The following is an 18,142-nucleotide window of genomic DNA, read 5'->3' as shown; positions in this document are numbered from 1 at the left end:
TTTTTGGGTGATGCCATTATCTGCCACATACTATATGTCATTATCCTTACACGTTGAATTAGTAGTAATATTGTGGAATATATTATCCTTAAACGTTGAATTAGTAGTAATATTGTGGAATATGAAACAAGTTTGTATGGAGGAGGTGTAAAAACATACACAGTGGGAGATGAAACAAGTTTGTATGGAGATGGTGTAAATGTTCTTTACCTGGATAAAGAAATGTATGACCAATTTGCAAAATTGATTAGATGCTTTGCACAATGTTCAATTACCTTTAGAATGTTATTCCTAGAGTCGTATATTCACAAAAAAAACATTCCTAGAGCCGTATATTCACAAAAAAAAAATAACCCATTGATAGTAAAGGCAAATATTGAAATGCCATTGTTCAAAGGTATCTTGAGACCAAAGATTTAGGTGGATGCTTATAACTACCATAGTCCTCGTTTGTTGTAAATAATTTTTCTTATGGAGAAAAGATTGCATTAACTATTCGTAAATTCACCCCAAAAATATTTTTTTTTGTGGGAAATTTTCACTTAAGAGAGGAAGCACACCAACTTATTACATGGAAATGACATAAGGATTATGAGAGAACTTCAACGTCATATGCCACTTTGATGATGGATACATATAATGGCATAGTCGCATTAAAAGTAGGATTTGGTGTGTTCTAGACTTCATTACAAAGTACCATCTATTGCAAACAAAAAAATCTAGCACCACCAAATGATGTCAAGTTCCAAGCAAAGGGTTAGTCTTGTGTAACTTGTGCCATCATCACATTACCTCTTTCTCTTGACTTAAGTTGCTTCTTCTTCAATTCAAGGGTGGTTTCTTTGAAGATAGGATTGTCAAAGCTTTAGAGTGGAGGCACAAGGTGATTTTCTAAAGAATTATGTAATCAAAACAAATGGTTGTAGCAATTGTCAAATGACAATTGTTATACAAAGTGAAAGACGAAGGAAAATCTCAATACCAAGTGTTATTTTATTTTTTATGTATTCTTTTTTTTGTTAGTTTGGGTCGGACTACATCATCATCATGTCCAATATATCACCCCAGTCGGGGTGGGGAATTGAACCAGTGACTTCACATCAATAAGTGCCTTAACAAAGCACCCAATCATCGTCTATCCAAGACAACATGGACATTTTTTATGCATTCTTGAGCTTCAAATAAGAATTCATAAAAAACCCTTCCATGGAAGTAGTGCGCGAGTTTTCATTTAAATTGAGCATGCTAATTCCTTTGAATCCAAGTCTCAATAGATTTGGGCAATGAACCAAATGATTGTAAATTTCCCAATCAAGTCATGTCCCCCAAATCCAAAGCCATTTGCTGAGATGTGAAACTGGAAGGACATATGGAATGTTTTCTAGGTGATTGAAAAACTTTGTTGCTTAAGATTTTGGGGCTTTCTCCATAGTTGAGACAACTATGCAAAATGAAATCGTTTTGAGGCATGTAGGGAGGAGGAAGACCCTCCAAGGTCATGGTTGTGAATTGCACCATAGTTGTAGGAGACAAAAAAAAAAGCATGCGATCTCTCACCATCTTTTTTTCGAATAAACTTAATTATTTAAAAATATATTTTGTTGATTAAATATTTACATCTAAAGAAAATTCAATCTCTGTGACACATAAAAAATTTGAAATCAATTACTCTCGTGCTTAATGAGTCTAAAACTGAAATAAATAATTATGTTGATAAGCATGTTTATTTTGGAATAGTGCTTTTAGAATTTTAATTTAATTATCAATAATTATTAAGTGGATAGTAGAGATTTAGAGTAGTCTAAGCAAACCACAATTTTTTCTTAAAAATACAGATTTTCCTTGGCATGGTTTTGGAAAAATTGGGTTGAAATTTTTGGAAATCCAGGTTACAATTGTCAAACTATAGAATTTTAGGTGCCATGGGGTTTTGAGGGTGGTGAAACTATTTCTACCTTCAAAATCAAGATTGGAACACTTCTAAATCAAGATTTTACTAACACTAAAAATAAAATAAAAAATTACAATCACCATTACTTTTATTGAATATTCTATAAGATTCTTAGTAGTAATCACAAATCAAAATTTCAAATTTATCTACAAAATAGACATGCTCTTATCTCATTTAATTTAAATAATTAATTTAAAAAATAATATATAAACATTAGTTTACATTTTTAAGCATATGATATTAATAATCCATAATATTTAACCTAATTTACAATTTTTTTAATATATATATAATTTTTTAATAATTAATAATAATAATAATTTAAAACATTATTATTAATTTAAAACAAACTTATATATTTTAATGCTATAAGCTTTTATGAACATTTAAAATTATATTAATTATAAAAATCACATTAACACTAACCACAGGCCAAAAATACCTTCCCACTTATCACACTCAAAAGTAAACAAAATATTAAAAAGGAATGAAGGGATCGAGTCCTCCAATTTGCATGTGAATCGTTTGACACGGAAAATGCCACTTGTCCTGCAGCCCGCTAGTTATTAGCGAGGATCCATCAAAACCCTCTCACTTAACGTAGCCTTCATCTTGATATAACATTCCCAGTGGCAGGAAACCTGGTAATATAATAATCATATATAATTATGGATAGTCATGGCACAAAAGTTTAACTTCTTTGTGTTTAGTAGCATTCTTTTTGGATATACAATGATTTACAATCTAGCAATTCATAAGCCATTTTCAATTTGGTTATTTTAGATTAACTCATTGAGTAATTTTAAAAATGCTACATAAAAATGATAGGAATAAGCTTGCTTTTGATTTTTTTTTAATATGTTCTAAATTATCAGATTCAAGTGTATGTCTATCTCTATATTATTTAATATTAATATTAAGCATGTCAAGTGATGATTCAAACAAAATTGAATCATGCCCCATCAAAGTGTATTTCCAAACACTATTAGTTAAAGTTATTGAAGATATTAATAATTGTTCTAAAAAAATCATGTTAATGCATTTATTACACTAGATGGCATATTTTTTGTATGCATGAGTACCCCACGTCATTGCAAAAGGTCATGAGTGATTGCTCTTAATTATCAAAGGACACCTAATTCTAACCTCTATATGCATCCAAAAAACAATACATATCAAAGTCATCAACTAGTTCAAGCACCTCTAACATGAATCATGTTCTAAATGGATCTCACATCTACACACATCTTAAGCTTTCCACCTTCGTTTTTGCTACCACAATCAAAAGAAACCACTTACTCGTATATTGGATAAATTATCCGTGCATCCAATAAATTGTTCAATTGTACTTCTACCATAGTCTTGCACTCTAGATTCACTCTATATGTTCTCTACTTCATTGATCACATGTTCAATTGCAATTCAATTTTCAACTCATTGTATTCCTATGCAATATTTTTCAAATCAAGATAATTGAAAGAAAAGATATCCACATATTCTTTAAACAACAAAATTGTTTTAAATGATAATGTTGTCATCACAAAAATTATCAATTTCTACATCCTTTTTCCTCATCTTCATTTAATCCTTTTTCCCCATCCCACACAAGTTTCACTGAACTAAAAATTGTTCATTCATTTCTCTACTATTGCACACTCTTTTTCAAATTTCTCAAAAACATCCTCTTCTACTAATCATACAAAAGACCATCTCCATATTGTCCTCAACTTTACATTTTTGAATAAAGTTATATCTTTCAAATTGTGTCCAAAACCTTACTCTTTCACATCCCCTTTCTTTCAATTTTGCAACTTTGTCATGAATTTATTAAACTTTCCTAGTTGCAAAATCATGAATTATTGCTCTTAATCATCAAATGGCACCTAATTATAACCTATATGAGCATCCATAAAACAATACATATCAAATTCATCAACTAGTTCAAGCACCTCTAGCATGAATCATATTGGAAATGGATCTCAAATCTACACATCTTAAGATTTCCACCTTCCTTTTTGCTACCACAATCAAAGAAACCCACCCACTCTCCTTTGTTGGATAAATTACCCTTGCATCCATTAAGTTTTTCAACTATACTTCTACCATCATCTTCCACTCTAGATTCATTCTATATGGCCTCCACTTCATTGATCACATGTTCAATTGCAACTCAAATATATCCACGGATTCTTTAAACAAAAATTATTTTAAAAGATAATGTTGTTATCACAAAAATTACCAATTTCTGCATCATTTTTCATCATCTTCATTTAATCCTTTTTTTTTCCAATTTTCCCCTATCCCACACAACTTTCACTAAAGTGCAAATTGCTCATTCATTTCTCTACTATTTCAAATTTCTCAAAAACATCCTCTTCTACTAAGCATACAAAAGAACATCTCCATATTGTCCTCAATTGTATACTTTTGAATAAAGTTATATATCTTTCGAATTGTGCCCATAACCTTACTCTTTAACATCCTATTTTTTTTCAATTTTGCAACTTTGCCATGAATTTATTAAACTTTCCTAGTTATGCTACCAAAAATCAATTCGATTTAAAAAAAAAAAAAACAAAACAAAACAAAAAACAAAAAACAAAACCAAAAAAAACAAAACAAAACAAAAAACAAAAAACAAAAAACAAAAAAACAAAAAACAAAAAAACAAAAAACAAAAACAAAAAAGTGAAAAAATAGATTACCCAAAAATTTAGCTATGGAAATTTCATAGGTTTCTCCTGACCCGATTCTCAAACCCTTTCCCCCTTCAATCTAGAGGGGGTAGAGCATGTATGTCTTTGTAAACTTTAGCAGTTAAATCACCACGCAAAAGCAGGTCCCTAGTCCCACAAACAAGGGGGTCTCACACACCAATTTGGTGTTTGGCTTCACTATGACTTTAAAATAATAAGAAGAAGAAATAGAATTGACAAAAAAAAAACCTTGAGAAATGATCTTCCATAAGTTTAGGTATGAAACTTTTGTTGTATTCTCTTGATCATTCTTGATCTCCTTGTCAATCCCTTTTCTCACTTCAACAATTGAAGAAATGAATTTCCTAGCTACACTACTAAAAAGTAATAGAAAAAAGGAATTAAGACACTGGAGCAATTAGATCTCCCAAAATTGTCACTTTCAAGCTTTAAAAGGACAATGTGAAGAATTCTAACATGAATTCACTCTCGTCAATAGATTGAGTTAGTCATTGTGGGGCTACTACAATCACCTCTACCAAGGTTCAAGTTTCTCCAGTGACATTCTAACTTGTGGTTGTGTTTTTGTTGGTTGCATCCATGTGCTCGCAATAGTGATTGGGGGAAGGGGCAAGACATGGACAATTTTGGTAGAATTAGATATCCTATTCCTTTGTCAAAGGACTCTAATTAAAATGTTGTACAATAATTATAATACTTGTACACTCTCATATCAACAAAGAGTGATTTTACATCTAAATAGACAAAAACCAATGAAAAATAATCTATAAACACAAAAAAGTCCCCTAAATGAAAATTTCAAATACTTAGAACAAAGACTTATTTTTTGATAAATGAAGATATGTAACCTATAAAACAAATATAATGATAATAAAATGATAAACATAATTATTAAAACTTATCTTCCTTATTCTCTTACAATAAACTCTAACCATCTTATGTTTATGAATTGGTTACTCATTGCAATAAACTATAACTATATTATGAATTGGTTATAATCAATATTATGTTTATAATAAACTCTAACCATCTTATGTTTATAATAAACTCTAACCATCTTATGTTTATGAGAATTGGTTACTCATTGCAATATAAACAAACATGAGAATTGGTTAATCATTGCAATAAACTATAACCATATTATGAATGGGTTATTATCAATGGGTTATTATCAATATTATGTTTATAAATTAGTTAATCATTAATAGCCTATCAATTAGCTTTGGAAACTAGGACTTTCGCCTAACTTGATACCTCTCTAAGTTTTGAATACTATAATTTTAACATCACTAGTATTTATATTGATATAATATTGGATTATATTCAAAAACCAAGTGCTTCAATCTTTGGTACAATCAATCTAGCAAGGAGTATAGTATGAAAAGGGAATACCACATTTGTCAACACATGGCAGCACACTCAAGGTGAAGACCACAAGCGAATAAAACTTTGATGGATTAGCGTCATCCATCATGTAATCATATAAAATTATATATAATTGTATAATTACTAAACACCCCAGCTCATTTTCATTATAAAATTATTCTATAACACATTTATATAATATTGATAAAATAATGTAATATTTTGTAATTACATAGTACTTTTATGTATGATTTTAGAATGATGATCAATAACCTGATTACTCCAATTGTTTCTTCTTCGTATGCTTTACCCTTTTAGTTATTTGTTGTGCCTATATTTTACAGTGCTGGTTTTAGCTACACAAACATAGTTTTTGAATGTAAAACTATATCCAGAGTGAAAATACTCTACAGTATATCCAGAGTGAAAATACTCTACAATATATGAGTATTAATTCGAACATAATATCATTTTAGTGGTTTCTTGTAACTGTGTTTACACACTTGCCTTTATGAGTTCATGTACCTATGTTTACATATTGGTTTCAATTTAGTTTCTACCGAGAGTAAAAATACTATATGGTATTTTTAAGAGGATTGGTAACCACATGAATGCATTTTAGTGGTTTCTTAAAACTATATGCAGAGTGAAAATACTCTACAGTATATTTTTTTTATAATGAGTATTAATTCGAACATAAGTATATTTTTTATAATGTGAATTAATTCAAACATAATATCATTTTAGTGGTTTCTTGTAACTGTGTTTACACACTTGGCTTTACGAGTTCTTGTACCTATGTTTACATATTGGTTTCAATTAGTTTCTACACCGAGTCAAAATACTATATGGTATTTTTAAGAGGATTGGTAACAACATGAATGCATTTTTGTGGTTTCTTATATCCTGAGTTTTACAATCTTCTGGTTTTAATTAGATTAATTTAAATATTTTAATGTGAAATGTATATTATGATTTTCTTTCATCTAAAAAATTATCCGTAATCTTATTTATAAAAACAAAATTACATTATAACAAATTGAATTTTATTATTTTTATTACTTTTAACTTTTTACGGGCATTAAACATCTCCCCTATTGAACTCTTTATTACTTTTAACCTTTTATTATTATTTAACTGAGCCAACATGAAAATTTTTTAAAATCCTTTACACTTTCATACATTACACTTGCACATCTCCCTCATACTGGACTTGAGTTGTAGAGTGCCTCTCTGTGCAACAAGCATTTTCACAGACCATCCAATTTCAAACTTCCTCTTATCAATGACCTACCTGGCCATCCAATTTGCAACTTCCTCTTATTAACGACCTACCTGGCCATTATGTCACGTTAACGCTTGGACCATATACAACCATTTTCGAAGACCATCCAACTTCCACTTATTAAAACTGATTAATTGATCCAAGGGCTCAACCTGGCCACGTTCCATTGTGATTTATTCAGAACCTCGTAGTATATGTGTATATCAAGATCAAATCTTATCTCAGTAAAAACCGATCTCCTAGAACCACTTCACCTTTCTAAAAACTTCCCAACATCACATTCCAGAAAATGATTCAATAAAATTCAGCTAGTACACAATTTAATATCTGCAATTTATTTCCCATTAGAATCAAATCTGCTTTGAAGTCCACGACTCTTTGCATGATTGATGAATGAGCAACACTTTTTCACGATTTAATTGCCAGCATCATCATGCATTCCCTAACTCATCAGAATTGAAAATTGCATAATCACAGTCAAACAGATCCCATTTGAGGCAGGTAACTTCAGCACAGTAGAGTCAGAAAAAGATGACATACTTCCAGCCATGGAGCAATCCTTATTTGACTTGCTGTTTCTGAAAATCAAAGTCCAAGATCATGAAGAAAGAGAGGAACATCTCTGTTTTATTTCAATAATAATGTCACAAAACCCTTTATGAATTTTTGCTTTAAAATTCCTAAATCAAAAGAATCAATGGATGACTGTAATAATAGGATCTTCAAAGAGCTGTTACGTCATTTTGCAGTTCTCTATGTGAACATAAGAGAGACTATACTATGTACCCTCGGAGTGCTGTAAAGGCACGTTGTAATGCAGATTTTAACTTCTGCTTGACATAACAAACATACAGGTTTTTTCTTGGAAAAAGATAAATCACATCTGAGGCAAAGCAATTACGAGGTATAAACCACTGGCCAGTAAAATACTTTGGGAATACCAAAATTTGCTTTTCAAACAAAAGCAAGATGGCATTGGTCAACATGTGACATCTATAAGCCCTTGTAACAAATATTGCAAACTGTAACTTGCATTCTATTGTGGCTTGATGTTGAATGTTATGATTAAGAGGAATGCATTAGTATACCAGCCAAGCAACACCGCATGCATGAATCATGACATTGCAGGAATGAGAAATCATTATCATCTAAGATACTAGAATGCTTACTACGGGAAAGTAAAACCACCACAGGTCATCAAAGAACCAGAAAAAAGCAAATATGATATCAGAAACTAAAATGAAAAATCTAAACGAAGTACTGGAACCTTGTCGAATGAGTTCAATAAATATGCACAGGTATGTGAAATTAAATTTTCCGAAGCATGAACTTGCGTGAAAAAGCACGGACCCAACTGATTTTCACCGAAAGGAAAGCCATTTATATGAAATGCCAAGCACTGAAAACATGCAGAGAACAATAAAAAGATTTAACAAGATATAGCTATTTAAATAGTATATCAATAGCAATGGGAATCAAATAGAATAATACAAACCATTTTCTTTTTGGATTTTACATAATCTCTCAACAAGGTCAAAGATAAAATTAGTGAACCCATATATTTCTTATGATAATAGAATAAAAACAAACAAAAACACCAATACAAAACTTGTACCTCTACCAAAAAAGGTGCAAGAAATCTCATTTATAGAACTAAATGGAAAATATCCAAATGAAATATACCTCTAGACACTCCCACGGAACATATTTAGGGCCCATGATTCTCAAACAAAATTTTGAAGATCAAATGTAATTGAGATTTAACCAGAAGAAAGCGAATTGTCAATCTAAATTCTAGTCCACGATTATGAAAAACATTTGCTAATCACTCAAGGTGCAACAACTACAACTCGTCCAGCAACCTGGTCCAGGTCTCTTTGCCCACTGGATGTAATACGTCTTCCACTGGAGCAAGAAAAAGAAAACAATAAAATTTAATCAGCGCAAACAATAATAATAACAAAATGAATAATCATGATAATAAGAATTTTAAACCACAAGAACGAAAGAAATAAAAATAAAATTGGACCACAAAAAAACTTAATACACTATTGCCTGAGAGGCATAAACAGACTTCCATATTAAAAGCACAAAATTACAAATAGATCACTTCTTAAAATTTAAATATTGATAACTCCCACTTATGACTGCATTTATTGTAGTTTGAACTTACTTATATTTAAATATTAAGAATAACCTGAATTCCTAACTATGAATATGCCTTCGTAATTTGTTGTCTTAAAATATAGAATATTTAATCACCTCTAAGATGTAGAAAATAGCCTTTTGATGGACACCTTTTGGCCCTAGACTTAAATGATACCAACCTTCTAGAGCCCACATATTGTCAGAGTCTTGCAGCAGATCAAATGAGATTAAATCTAGGGCCAACTAAAAAATATATAAATTGAATGGCTTGTACTTCACTAACGCTATATCAATGGAATGTTTTACTAAGCTGTAATTACGACAAAGCTATAACATATTATGAAAAACATGATCAACCAAAACAGTAAGTCTGATCCGCCAATAACTCAAGTGGTCGAGGGGAAATGTTACGACCCCACCCAGGTTTAAATCCAGCTTATGACATGTTTCACTCTTTGTGAGTAACTGTTGCTGAGGCTGTGACTCACAAAAAATATCTTATCTTTGCCTAGGGGCTGGAGGGTGTGGCTGCTTGGTTACATGGAAAACAAGAAAACTGCAAGTCTAATATAAAATAACAAGAATGTCCTGCTCTATATTATGAGATCTAATATAGAATAAAATAACCAATGATAATCATCCAAAGTAACACATTTAAAAAATCACAGTCCAGAACAATGAATCAGAACAAAATATTTTAGATTAATTGATAGATGTACTGATCATTAAATGTGTTTCAGTTAGAAACAGAGAGATAAAGCAACATCACCCAAAAGACAGTATAAAGTGGGAATGCAAGTACTAAGACAATACCCACTTGAATGTCTGAGGACTTTGCTCTTAGAAGGATTCAGCTCTTACACTGTTGCAAACCCTTGAACACCAGTATCACCTCATACATTATACGACGAGTTACAAAAGTGATACCTAAATCTGAGTGATCTGATTCATGGGTACATTTGTGCCCACTCATTGACAGGGACAAAATTATGGCTGAACCTTTTCCAGGTCCGGTTGAAGGGTGAACTTTGTAGAGGGATGTGATGGCTCTACATGAGGTTGAGCTGTGTTTGAAGGAGTTGCCTTGGCCATAGGTGACTTCTGTTGCTGTGTGGCATCCTGCTTGTGATTCGCAGTAATCTTAGGTCCCTTTCATCCCTTCAAATCTTGCCAGCCACGGTTCTCTTTCTTAGGATCCAGGTTAGGCTGTTGACAAGTCCTGCAGCAAAAGGCAGTATTCTCATAATCCACTGGTTGCGAATAAACCCTACCCCTCAATTTCAGAAGGATTTTATCAGGCAATCCTTTACTGAGGTCCACTTCAAACACATATGAGAACAAATGAAATAATTCCTTTAGCCATCCTATCATTGTCGGTTTTGATGTATCAACCTATTAAGTTGACCACGTTTTCCAAGATATACAGATAGGACAAACGGATGGGAAAGTTAGGGAGTCTTACCCAAACAGGAGTTGCCAAAGCTGACATGGAAAGAGTATCAAAATCAGGGAACCATGGTTGAAAAGGGAGGTCCAAACAACCAGGGTCCCTGATCAAAAACTTTTTTCCAATCCTCTAATTTTTGGAAGAACACAACAATGAATCCTTTGGAGCAAGAATGTAGCATAGTATTTTGAGACCAATTCTAGTTTACCCACTCCTGAAGGGCAGATGCTGAGGGCCAAAAGCCATTGAAACGGCAAGTAAACGCTTGTCATTCATAATCTATAGTTTACCCACTCCTGAAGGGCAGATGCTGAGGGCCAAAAGCCATTGAAACGGCAAGTAAATGTTTGTCGTTCATAATCTATAGTTTACCCACTCCTGAAGGGCAGATGCTGAGGGCCAAAAGCCATTGAAACGGCAAGTAAACACTTGTCGTTCATAATCTATAGCCAAGAATCTACATATCATGTTATCCACTTCAAAATATGGGGTTTTCGCTACCTTATCTATCACAAATGTTGGTCCTTGAAGATCTTTAGGGTTTGGAGGTGGAGGCTCTAGTTGGGTTGGGATGAGGACACACCCCAACCTTTGGCTCCACCTCTTACTCTAGAAACCATATAGAATGCGGTGACCTTAGCTCTGCGATACTCACTAAGGGATTTTTTATCCTGAAGTTGTCAACCTTCATGTACGAGCTGGAAAATGCCATATGGGGTTCTTGCCCAATCCTATATCTTGGCAACCTTCTTTTTTGAACTCTGGGACAAAGTTTCATAACCAAGCCCATTTCGGCTTCCATGTTGCACAAAACTGTGATCCCTGCAAGGGCATTGATCAGCAAAGACAAGAGCCACCATGCAGCCATCCCTCGCACCTACCACTTATACTCATATACATTTACTGTCAACATCGGTCATGTCACTTGCAAGACAAGAATTGACCCTCGGTGGGGAAAGATTTATTCCTTCCTCACAACCACCCGGGATAACTCCAATTAGCCCATTGACTAGTTAAACATCCTACCTTTAGTTTATTTTTATCAAATTTATAACACGTCTCCACATAAAGTGCTTTATTGCAATATAAAGGATATCTATATCCCAACAACATCATAATTTCAAAGTTCAAATAGGATAAACCCCCTCTTGACATTAAGCTGTCTTCATTAATTCAATATGATTAAAATAAAGCACCATGAATAAAGCGACCAAAAGGTTTTTTTAAACTCTGGATTAAAACATTCATTTAAAAAAATTAAGACTCAATATCCAACATGATTACAGCAAAAACATCATTCTGTCACAGGTTAGATGCAATGGAATCAAAAGAAACTTAACCTGGGTTAAAAATTAAAACATTTTTATCGAAAGGGATTTCAAGCAAACAATGGAGACACACATGACAAATTGACTGAAGAGTAAATTGGATGTAAACATTCTTGAGGATTGAATTAAAAAACAAAAATAGAAGAATAAACACATTTATGTGTATACATAGAGAAAAAACTATCATAAACAACAATAGAGTGTAGACCAATACTGTTGAAATGAAAGCCGACATTCATTTACAGAAACTATTCTAGACAACACATAAAATCATCAGTTAAAAAAATATCAGAAAAAATTCATATCACAATTGACGCAGGGTTGCTGGTTCCAGACCAAATTCTTCTATATGACCTCAAATCAGGTGTCTTAAAACAATCTCCAACTAAATATAAAATTCAACAACCATAAAAATATTACATTGTATGAGGAAAAAAGACAGTTATCACAGACCTCACATGAATGTCAATAGGACAAGTTAATTCTGACTGCTGTGAACCATTCTGATCTGTTGAAAACAAAAACAAAAAAAATGCCAGCACTAGCATGAACATGTGTGTAAGATGATTCGAAGGGATACCCAGTAATGGGTATGCAAAAGTCTGGCCCATCCACATATGGACCTATATCAAGGTCCTAGGGTTGTTTCATAAGTAGTAGGAAAAAAGAAATAACATTACCCTTTGAAAAACAGAAAAAACGCATGCCAGCACTAGCATGAACATGTCTGTAAGATGATTCGAAGGGACACCCAGTAATGGGTATGCAAATGTCTGGCCCATCCACATATGGAACTATATCAAGGTCCTAGGGTTGTTTCTTAAGTAGTAGGAAAAGAGAATAAACATTACCCTTTCGAGAGTCCATTTTTTCCATATAACTGAGGTTGGATATCTCTTATTTGGCAATGCTGCTTAAGTTGACATAAACATTTTTGTAGCCTGACCATATGCAACTAAACTACTATACCCCAGGTCTCCAAATAGGTACTACTTCTCCCTCTACTCTTTGTCCAAGGTAGATGGACCACATAATTCGTAAAGGGATCTTAAGACATCCTCTAAGGAAACCATAAACTAAGAACATGCTCTTTAGATTTGAAGGAATGTCTGCCCCAAAAAAAAACCATAAATAAAACTATAAAAATTCAATTGTAGCGTAATAAAAATGATTCTTTCATTTTATCAATACTGTAAATAGGCTGTGGCATTGGACCTAGCTTACTAATTCTACTGTACAAGGGTGTGCCGCCATTGGACTTAGATTCCACTTTTCAGACCATCTTTACCAACTGCTTGAAAACTTTGAGAAATGGATAGTCATATCTTAGGAGTTGTTTAGAATCAACAACTGCCTATTCATCCATGTGAACAACTATACTTGGTCTACAGGAATAAACTGGAACCAGCGCTGTGCTATAGAGAGCTATATATATCATTCTACTGTAGAAGGGTGTGCTGCCATTGGACTTAGATTCCACTTTTCAGACCATCATTACCAACTGCTTGAAAACTTTGAAAAATTAATGGTCATATCTTAGGAGTGCTTTAGAATCAACAACTCCCTATTCATCCATGTGAACAACTATACATGGTTTACAGGAATAAACTGGAACCAGCACTGAGCTATAGGGAGTTATAGTTATATATATCTTCTAGAGTCTAGACCTTTTATTCATGTATGGTTTGGATACTTGTAGAGAGATACACTTTTTGTCGGCGGCTGACCTGCGCTCTTATTCAGAAAAACATCCCCTTTTAAGCAAACTAAAATTCATTGCAGAACAGGCATATTAAATATGCCGACCATGGCTATCTATTAAAAGAACTTATCATTATTGCCCTTTTCTCCCCATGTGCTTCAAAAGAATTTGTTCTTCCATGTTTTTCTCTTTACACATAAACGGTCTCTGCTTCATGGTCTGAGGTTTATCCTAGGTTTTACCTCTAACAATCATTATTATAATTATTGTTATTTGTTTTGTGCCGGTTGCTTAACTAGATTTTAGATCTTTGCAGATGCCTTGGGAAATCCTGCAGGGACATTGCATTCTCCTATTGACCTAATTTGGCCATATCTAGATATTCATATGATTATTTATTTTTGTTTCTTTCTTTTATCCCTTTTTTGACAACCATACTTGACCCAATAGATGTAGAGAGAAGTATAGCGCAAGAAGAGTGGAAACAAACCAGAAGCAGAGATGAATACTTTCAATACTCTCTGACCACAAGATTGAAAAACCAACAGCCGATTTGCTAAAATAGCTGAAACTAATACGAAAGTAAAACGGTTGTGGCACTCACCCATTGGGATCCATCTCAATAATGTTCATTTTCTCCAGTTGCTGCAGTATATGGCGTGCTATAGAACCACTGCTCTTACAGAAATGTGGTGGGCGAGACCCATTTCTCTGACTCCCACCATAGATCTTGCGGAAAGCACCAACTCCAATTCCATGTCTCAGATAAATCTTGCGTGCCATAGAAGCTGAAATAAACCCAAAAGCACAGTATCATTTATACTGATGAATCTCGGAGTCCATATAAAAAAATATTTATTACCCAAAAAGGAGAGACTTTACTTATTGCAAGGATGCTATTGAGATACCTGCTCTGACATAATACCAATCAGGATCATATGGAGCAAGTTCCTTGAATGTGGCGGTCTTCACAAGATCGGTCCAATGGGGAAGCTCAATCTGGGATTTGAGATAACCATCAATATGAATATGACTATAATCTGAATTTCTAACCAAAAAATTCTTGAAAATGCCCAAAACCAACACAGAAGTATTTCAGACAGACATAAAAAGAAACGATAAGTACCTTTCCCGAACGCTTGAGATGGGCAGCGTAAGCCCTGACGAATTCGTGAGGTGAAACATCTTTGACAGTACAAGCCGTCGCCATGGAAGCTCCTTGCCACAGGTTCTCTTCAAGCTCCAACTAACCCGCAACTCTCAAAGCATAGAGAGGATTTTAGGGTTTGCATTAAAAAGCATGAAATAGGGTTTAGGATATACACATCGATCATCGTATTGAAAAACTAAATAAATTAATTAATTAACTTAATGCTCTTTATTTTTTTTATTTTTTCTCTTTATAAAGGGGACGGGATAGAGGTGTTTAAGGTATTAGGGTATTTTTTTTTTTTTTTTTTTTTATTTATTTATTTATTTTTATTTTTTTTTTTTTTATTTTTTTTTTGGAGTTTTTGGTTAGAATTTGGTAATTTTTTTTTGGGTGCTTAGCTAAGGGGTAGGCTCTTTGGTTTGACATCTTAATCTCATTCATGTGAGCTTAAGTCTTTTGAGGCGTGGCTTGTCATAGTAAGACTAAAAGGATAGGTGTCTCATTAAAATCTAGTATCTCAACTCTAGTTTCAGTGGTCTTTGAATGTCTCGGTCGTAGGTTGAACTATGAGTTCCTGATATATGTGGCTAGTGAGTTGTTGCATATATATAGGGAGGTTGTTAGTTCCCCATCAAAATTTTACGTTGAAATTTTGATGGCTAAATCCTTATTTTTGTTGCTTAAAATCGTTTTTTCACTGTATATATAGATTCAACACCTTGAAAAATCCATATATCACTTGGATTGTGGAAAGTTCACAACCCAAACTTGTAATTACAATAAATTAGACCGAAAATCATGTCAAGCAATTTTCCAAAACATAAAACAAATAGACTACTACATTGTTTTATATACCCACAAATTAAAAGAAATATATTATTGGTAAAGCGTCATTTGTGATTACAATAAATTAGACCGAAAAACATGCCAAATAATTTTCCAAAATCTATAACAAATACATTGCAACATTCTTTTGTCATACCCACAAACTAAAAGAACTGTACTATTGATAAAGTGTCATTATTTTATCATACCCACAAACTAAAAGAAGTATACTATTGATAAAGTGTCATTATTGGTAAATAGCCCAGATTAAGCATCTACATTGTGTTCTTGGGTTAAAAACCTAATATTCATTGTGAAGTTTATTGTAAAAAAGGCTTAGAGAATAGATATGCATGGCAAGTGTTGCAAACCATATAGAGATTTCACATGGACATACACCAATTCTTAAAGGTCTTATGCATACCTTAGTTTGTGGTTTCAAGTGAGTAAAAGTATTATTTTTATTTATCATGGTGAATCAGTAATGAAAATATAAATTGTGTCTCATTATTATAAGATTTAAGTCAAGGTTTTTTACTCATTATTTATTAAAATATATAAAAGGTAATTTTAGGTTTTTCATTATTTATTTTGGTAAAATGTTAATAAAAATGTTTTACTTTTCATATCTGAGATTTTTCTTTTAATTTATGTCAAAAATATTTTTAAGAAATCATTACTTTATAAGTGGAAGTATTAAAGGTTATTGAGATTATATAGGCCAAAATCCAAAGTATGGAGGAGATCTATCCTAATCGACAAAGATTATTCTTCTCGAGCAAGTAGTTGAAAAGTAGTAATCCTTCATGGATTATAACATTTTAGAAAGCATCAACCCTTTTCATGGTATTTCATTTAAGTAGGTAAGGTCTAACAAATAAAATGACATTCCTCAAAGTCTCTATTTATAGATTTTCATGGCGAAGAAGAAGGGAAATATTTAAATCCTCTCTCCTTTAAAGAGGTCATTTAATTCAAATCATCTTCCCTTTTTCATTTCAAATTATCTCAATCGAACACCATCATTGTGGAGATATTAAAAGGCATCATAATGTTACATATGTAGATATTGAATATGAATGACCTAATTGTTGGCACACCTCAACAATCCTAAGAGTTTAGTAAGGCATTGTGGGTGTCGTCTTTCCATCTTCAGCTCTACTCATATGTATGTCGCGTGACTTGTCAATCACGGGACTCGATACTCATCATGAAAAGGTCTCAAAACTCCTATTAAAGAATGTGCTCCATGACCTGTCATAATTCAAACAATACGCGGGTTTATCATGAAAGATCTCATGCCTTCGTCATCTTAGCATTGTCAAAAAACAAAAGAAGAAAGACCTACCCTCTTTCTCTCATAGCACTTTTATGTATTTTATCTTCTAAGACCCATCAGTGTATTGGCAACACGCCCTATATTGTTAAATTTCTTATGAATCTAAAGACCGAAAAAGAAAAAGAGCCTAATTTATGCATTGAACCCTCTCCTTATAAAAGAATGTTATGATTTACCATTTTGTTCCCCTAATAATGTTGGTAGCGGTGTCTCTCTTAACACATTTGGGGCCTCTTATGCTTTCCCATGACATATAGATTTTATGCATCACTGTCCCTCAACACCTTTATGTTTATTTTAAAGGTCCCCATCGATACATTCATGGCCTGAACACATTGTGACTTCTAACCTTTTGTTCAAGTGAGACTCCTTATTTAAAAATAAAAATAAAAAACCCTTTATGTTTATTTGAAAGATCCTCATCTATACATTCATGGCCTTAACACATTGTGACTTCTAAGCTTTTGTTCGAGTCAAACTCCTACTTCAAAAATAAAGCCAATGGCTTTGGTGCATTCACTCCTTGGCTTTTCTAATACTTTGAAATTTCATGCGCACTCTTGACCAAGGGTAATATGTGCCATAGATCAAAAGGCCTTTATTCAATGTCAAAATACAACGGCAACGAGAATGTTATATATATGACTCATTACATTTACTTGTTATGAATGTGGAATTAATGTTGTAAATTTGAAAAAGAGATAAAGAGTATATGTGACTGCAAGCTCATTCGCCTACATGCAAGCTCCAAGTTTGAAGGACCACAAACTTTGTTGAGAGTAATAGAGCAAAACATATAGAGATTTCACATGGAGGGACACCAATTCTTAAAGGTCCTATCCATACCTCAGTTTGTGGTTTCAAATGTATAAAAGTATAAAA

At 32.9% G+C, this 18,142-nt stretch overlaps 1 protein-coding gene across 1 annotated transcript; it reads right to left on the bottom strand.

Annotated features, from left to right (window-relative positions):
- Positions 1-8,851: 8,851 nt before the first annotated feature.
- On the bottom strand, positions 8,852-15,240 carry LOC149262000 (small ribosomal subunit protein eS19z-like). Its single transcript, XM_089423193.1, has 4 exons — positions 15,070-15,240; positions 14,852-14,942; positions 14,548-14,731; positions 8,852-9,223 (listed from the first exon to the last, which is right to left on the bottom strand). The coding sequence occupies exons 1-4, from the start codon at positions 15,151-15,153 to the stop codon at positions 9,148-9,150; spliced, it is 435 nt and encodes a 144-aa protein (XP_089279319.1). The 5' UTR covers positions 15,154-15,240; the 3' UTR covers positions 8,852-9,147.
- Positions 15,241-18,142: the final 2,902 nt, after the last annotated feature.

The sequence above is a fragment of the Pinus tabuliformis genome, chromosome 6 (genome assembly GCF_031772625.1).
Source record: "Pinus tabuliformis cultivar Carrire ecotype Pingquan chromosome 6, CPIR1, whole genome shotgun sequence".
Lineage (NCBI taxonomy): Eukaryota > Viridiplantae > Streptophyta > Pinopsida > Pinales > Pinaceae > Pinus > Pinus tabuliformis.
This window is presented reverse-complemented; position numbering and strand designations above follow the sequence as displayed.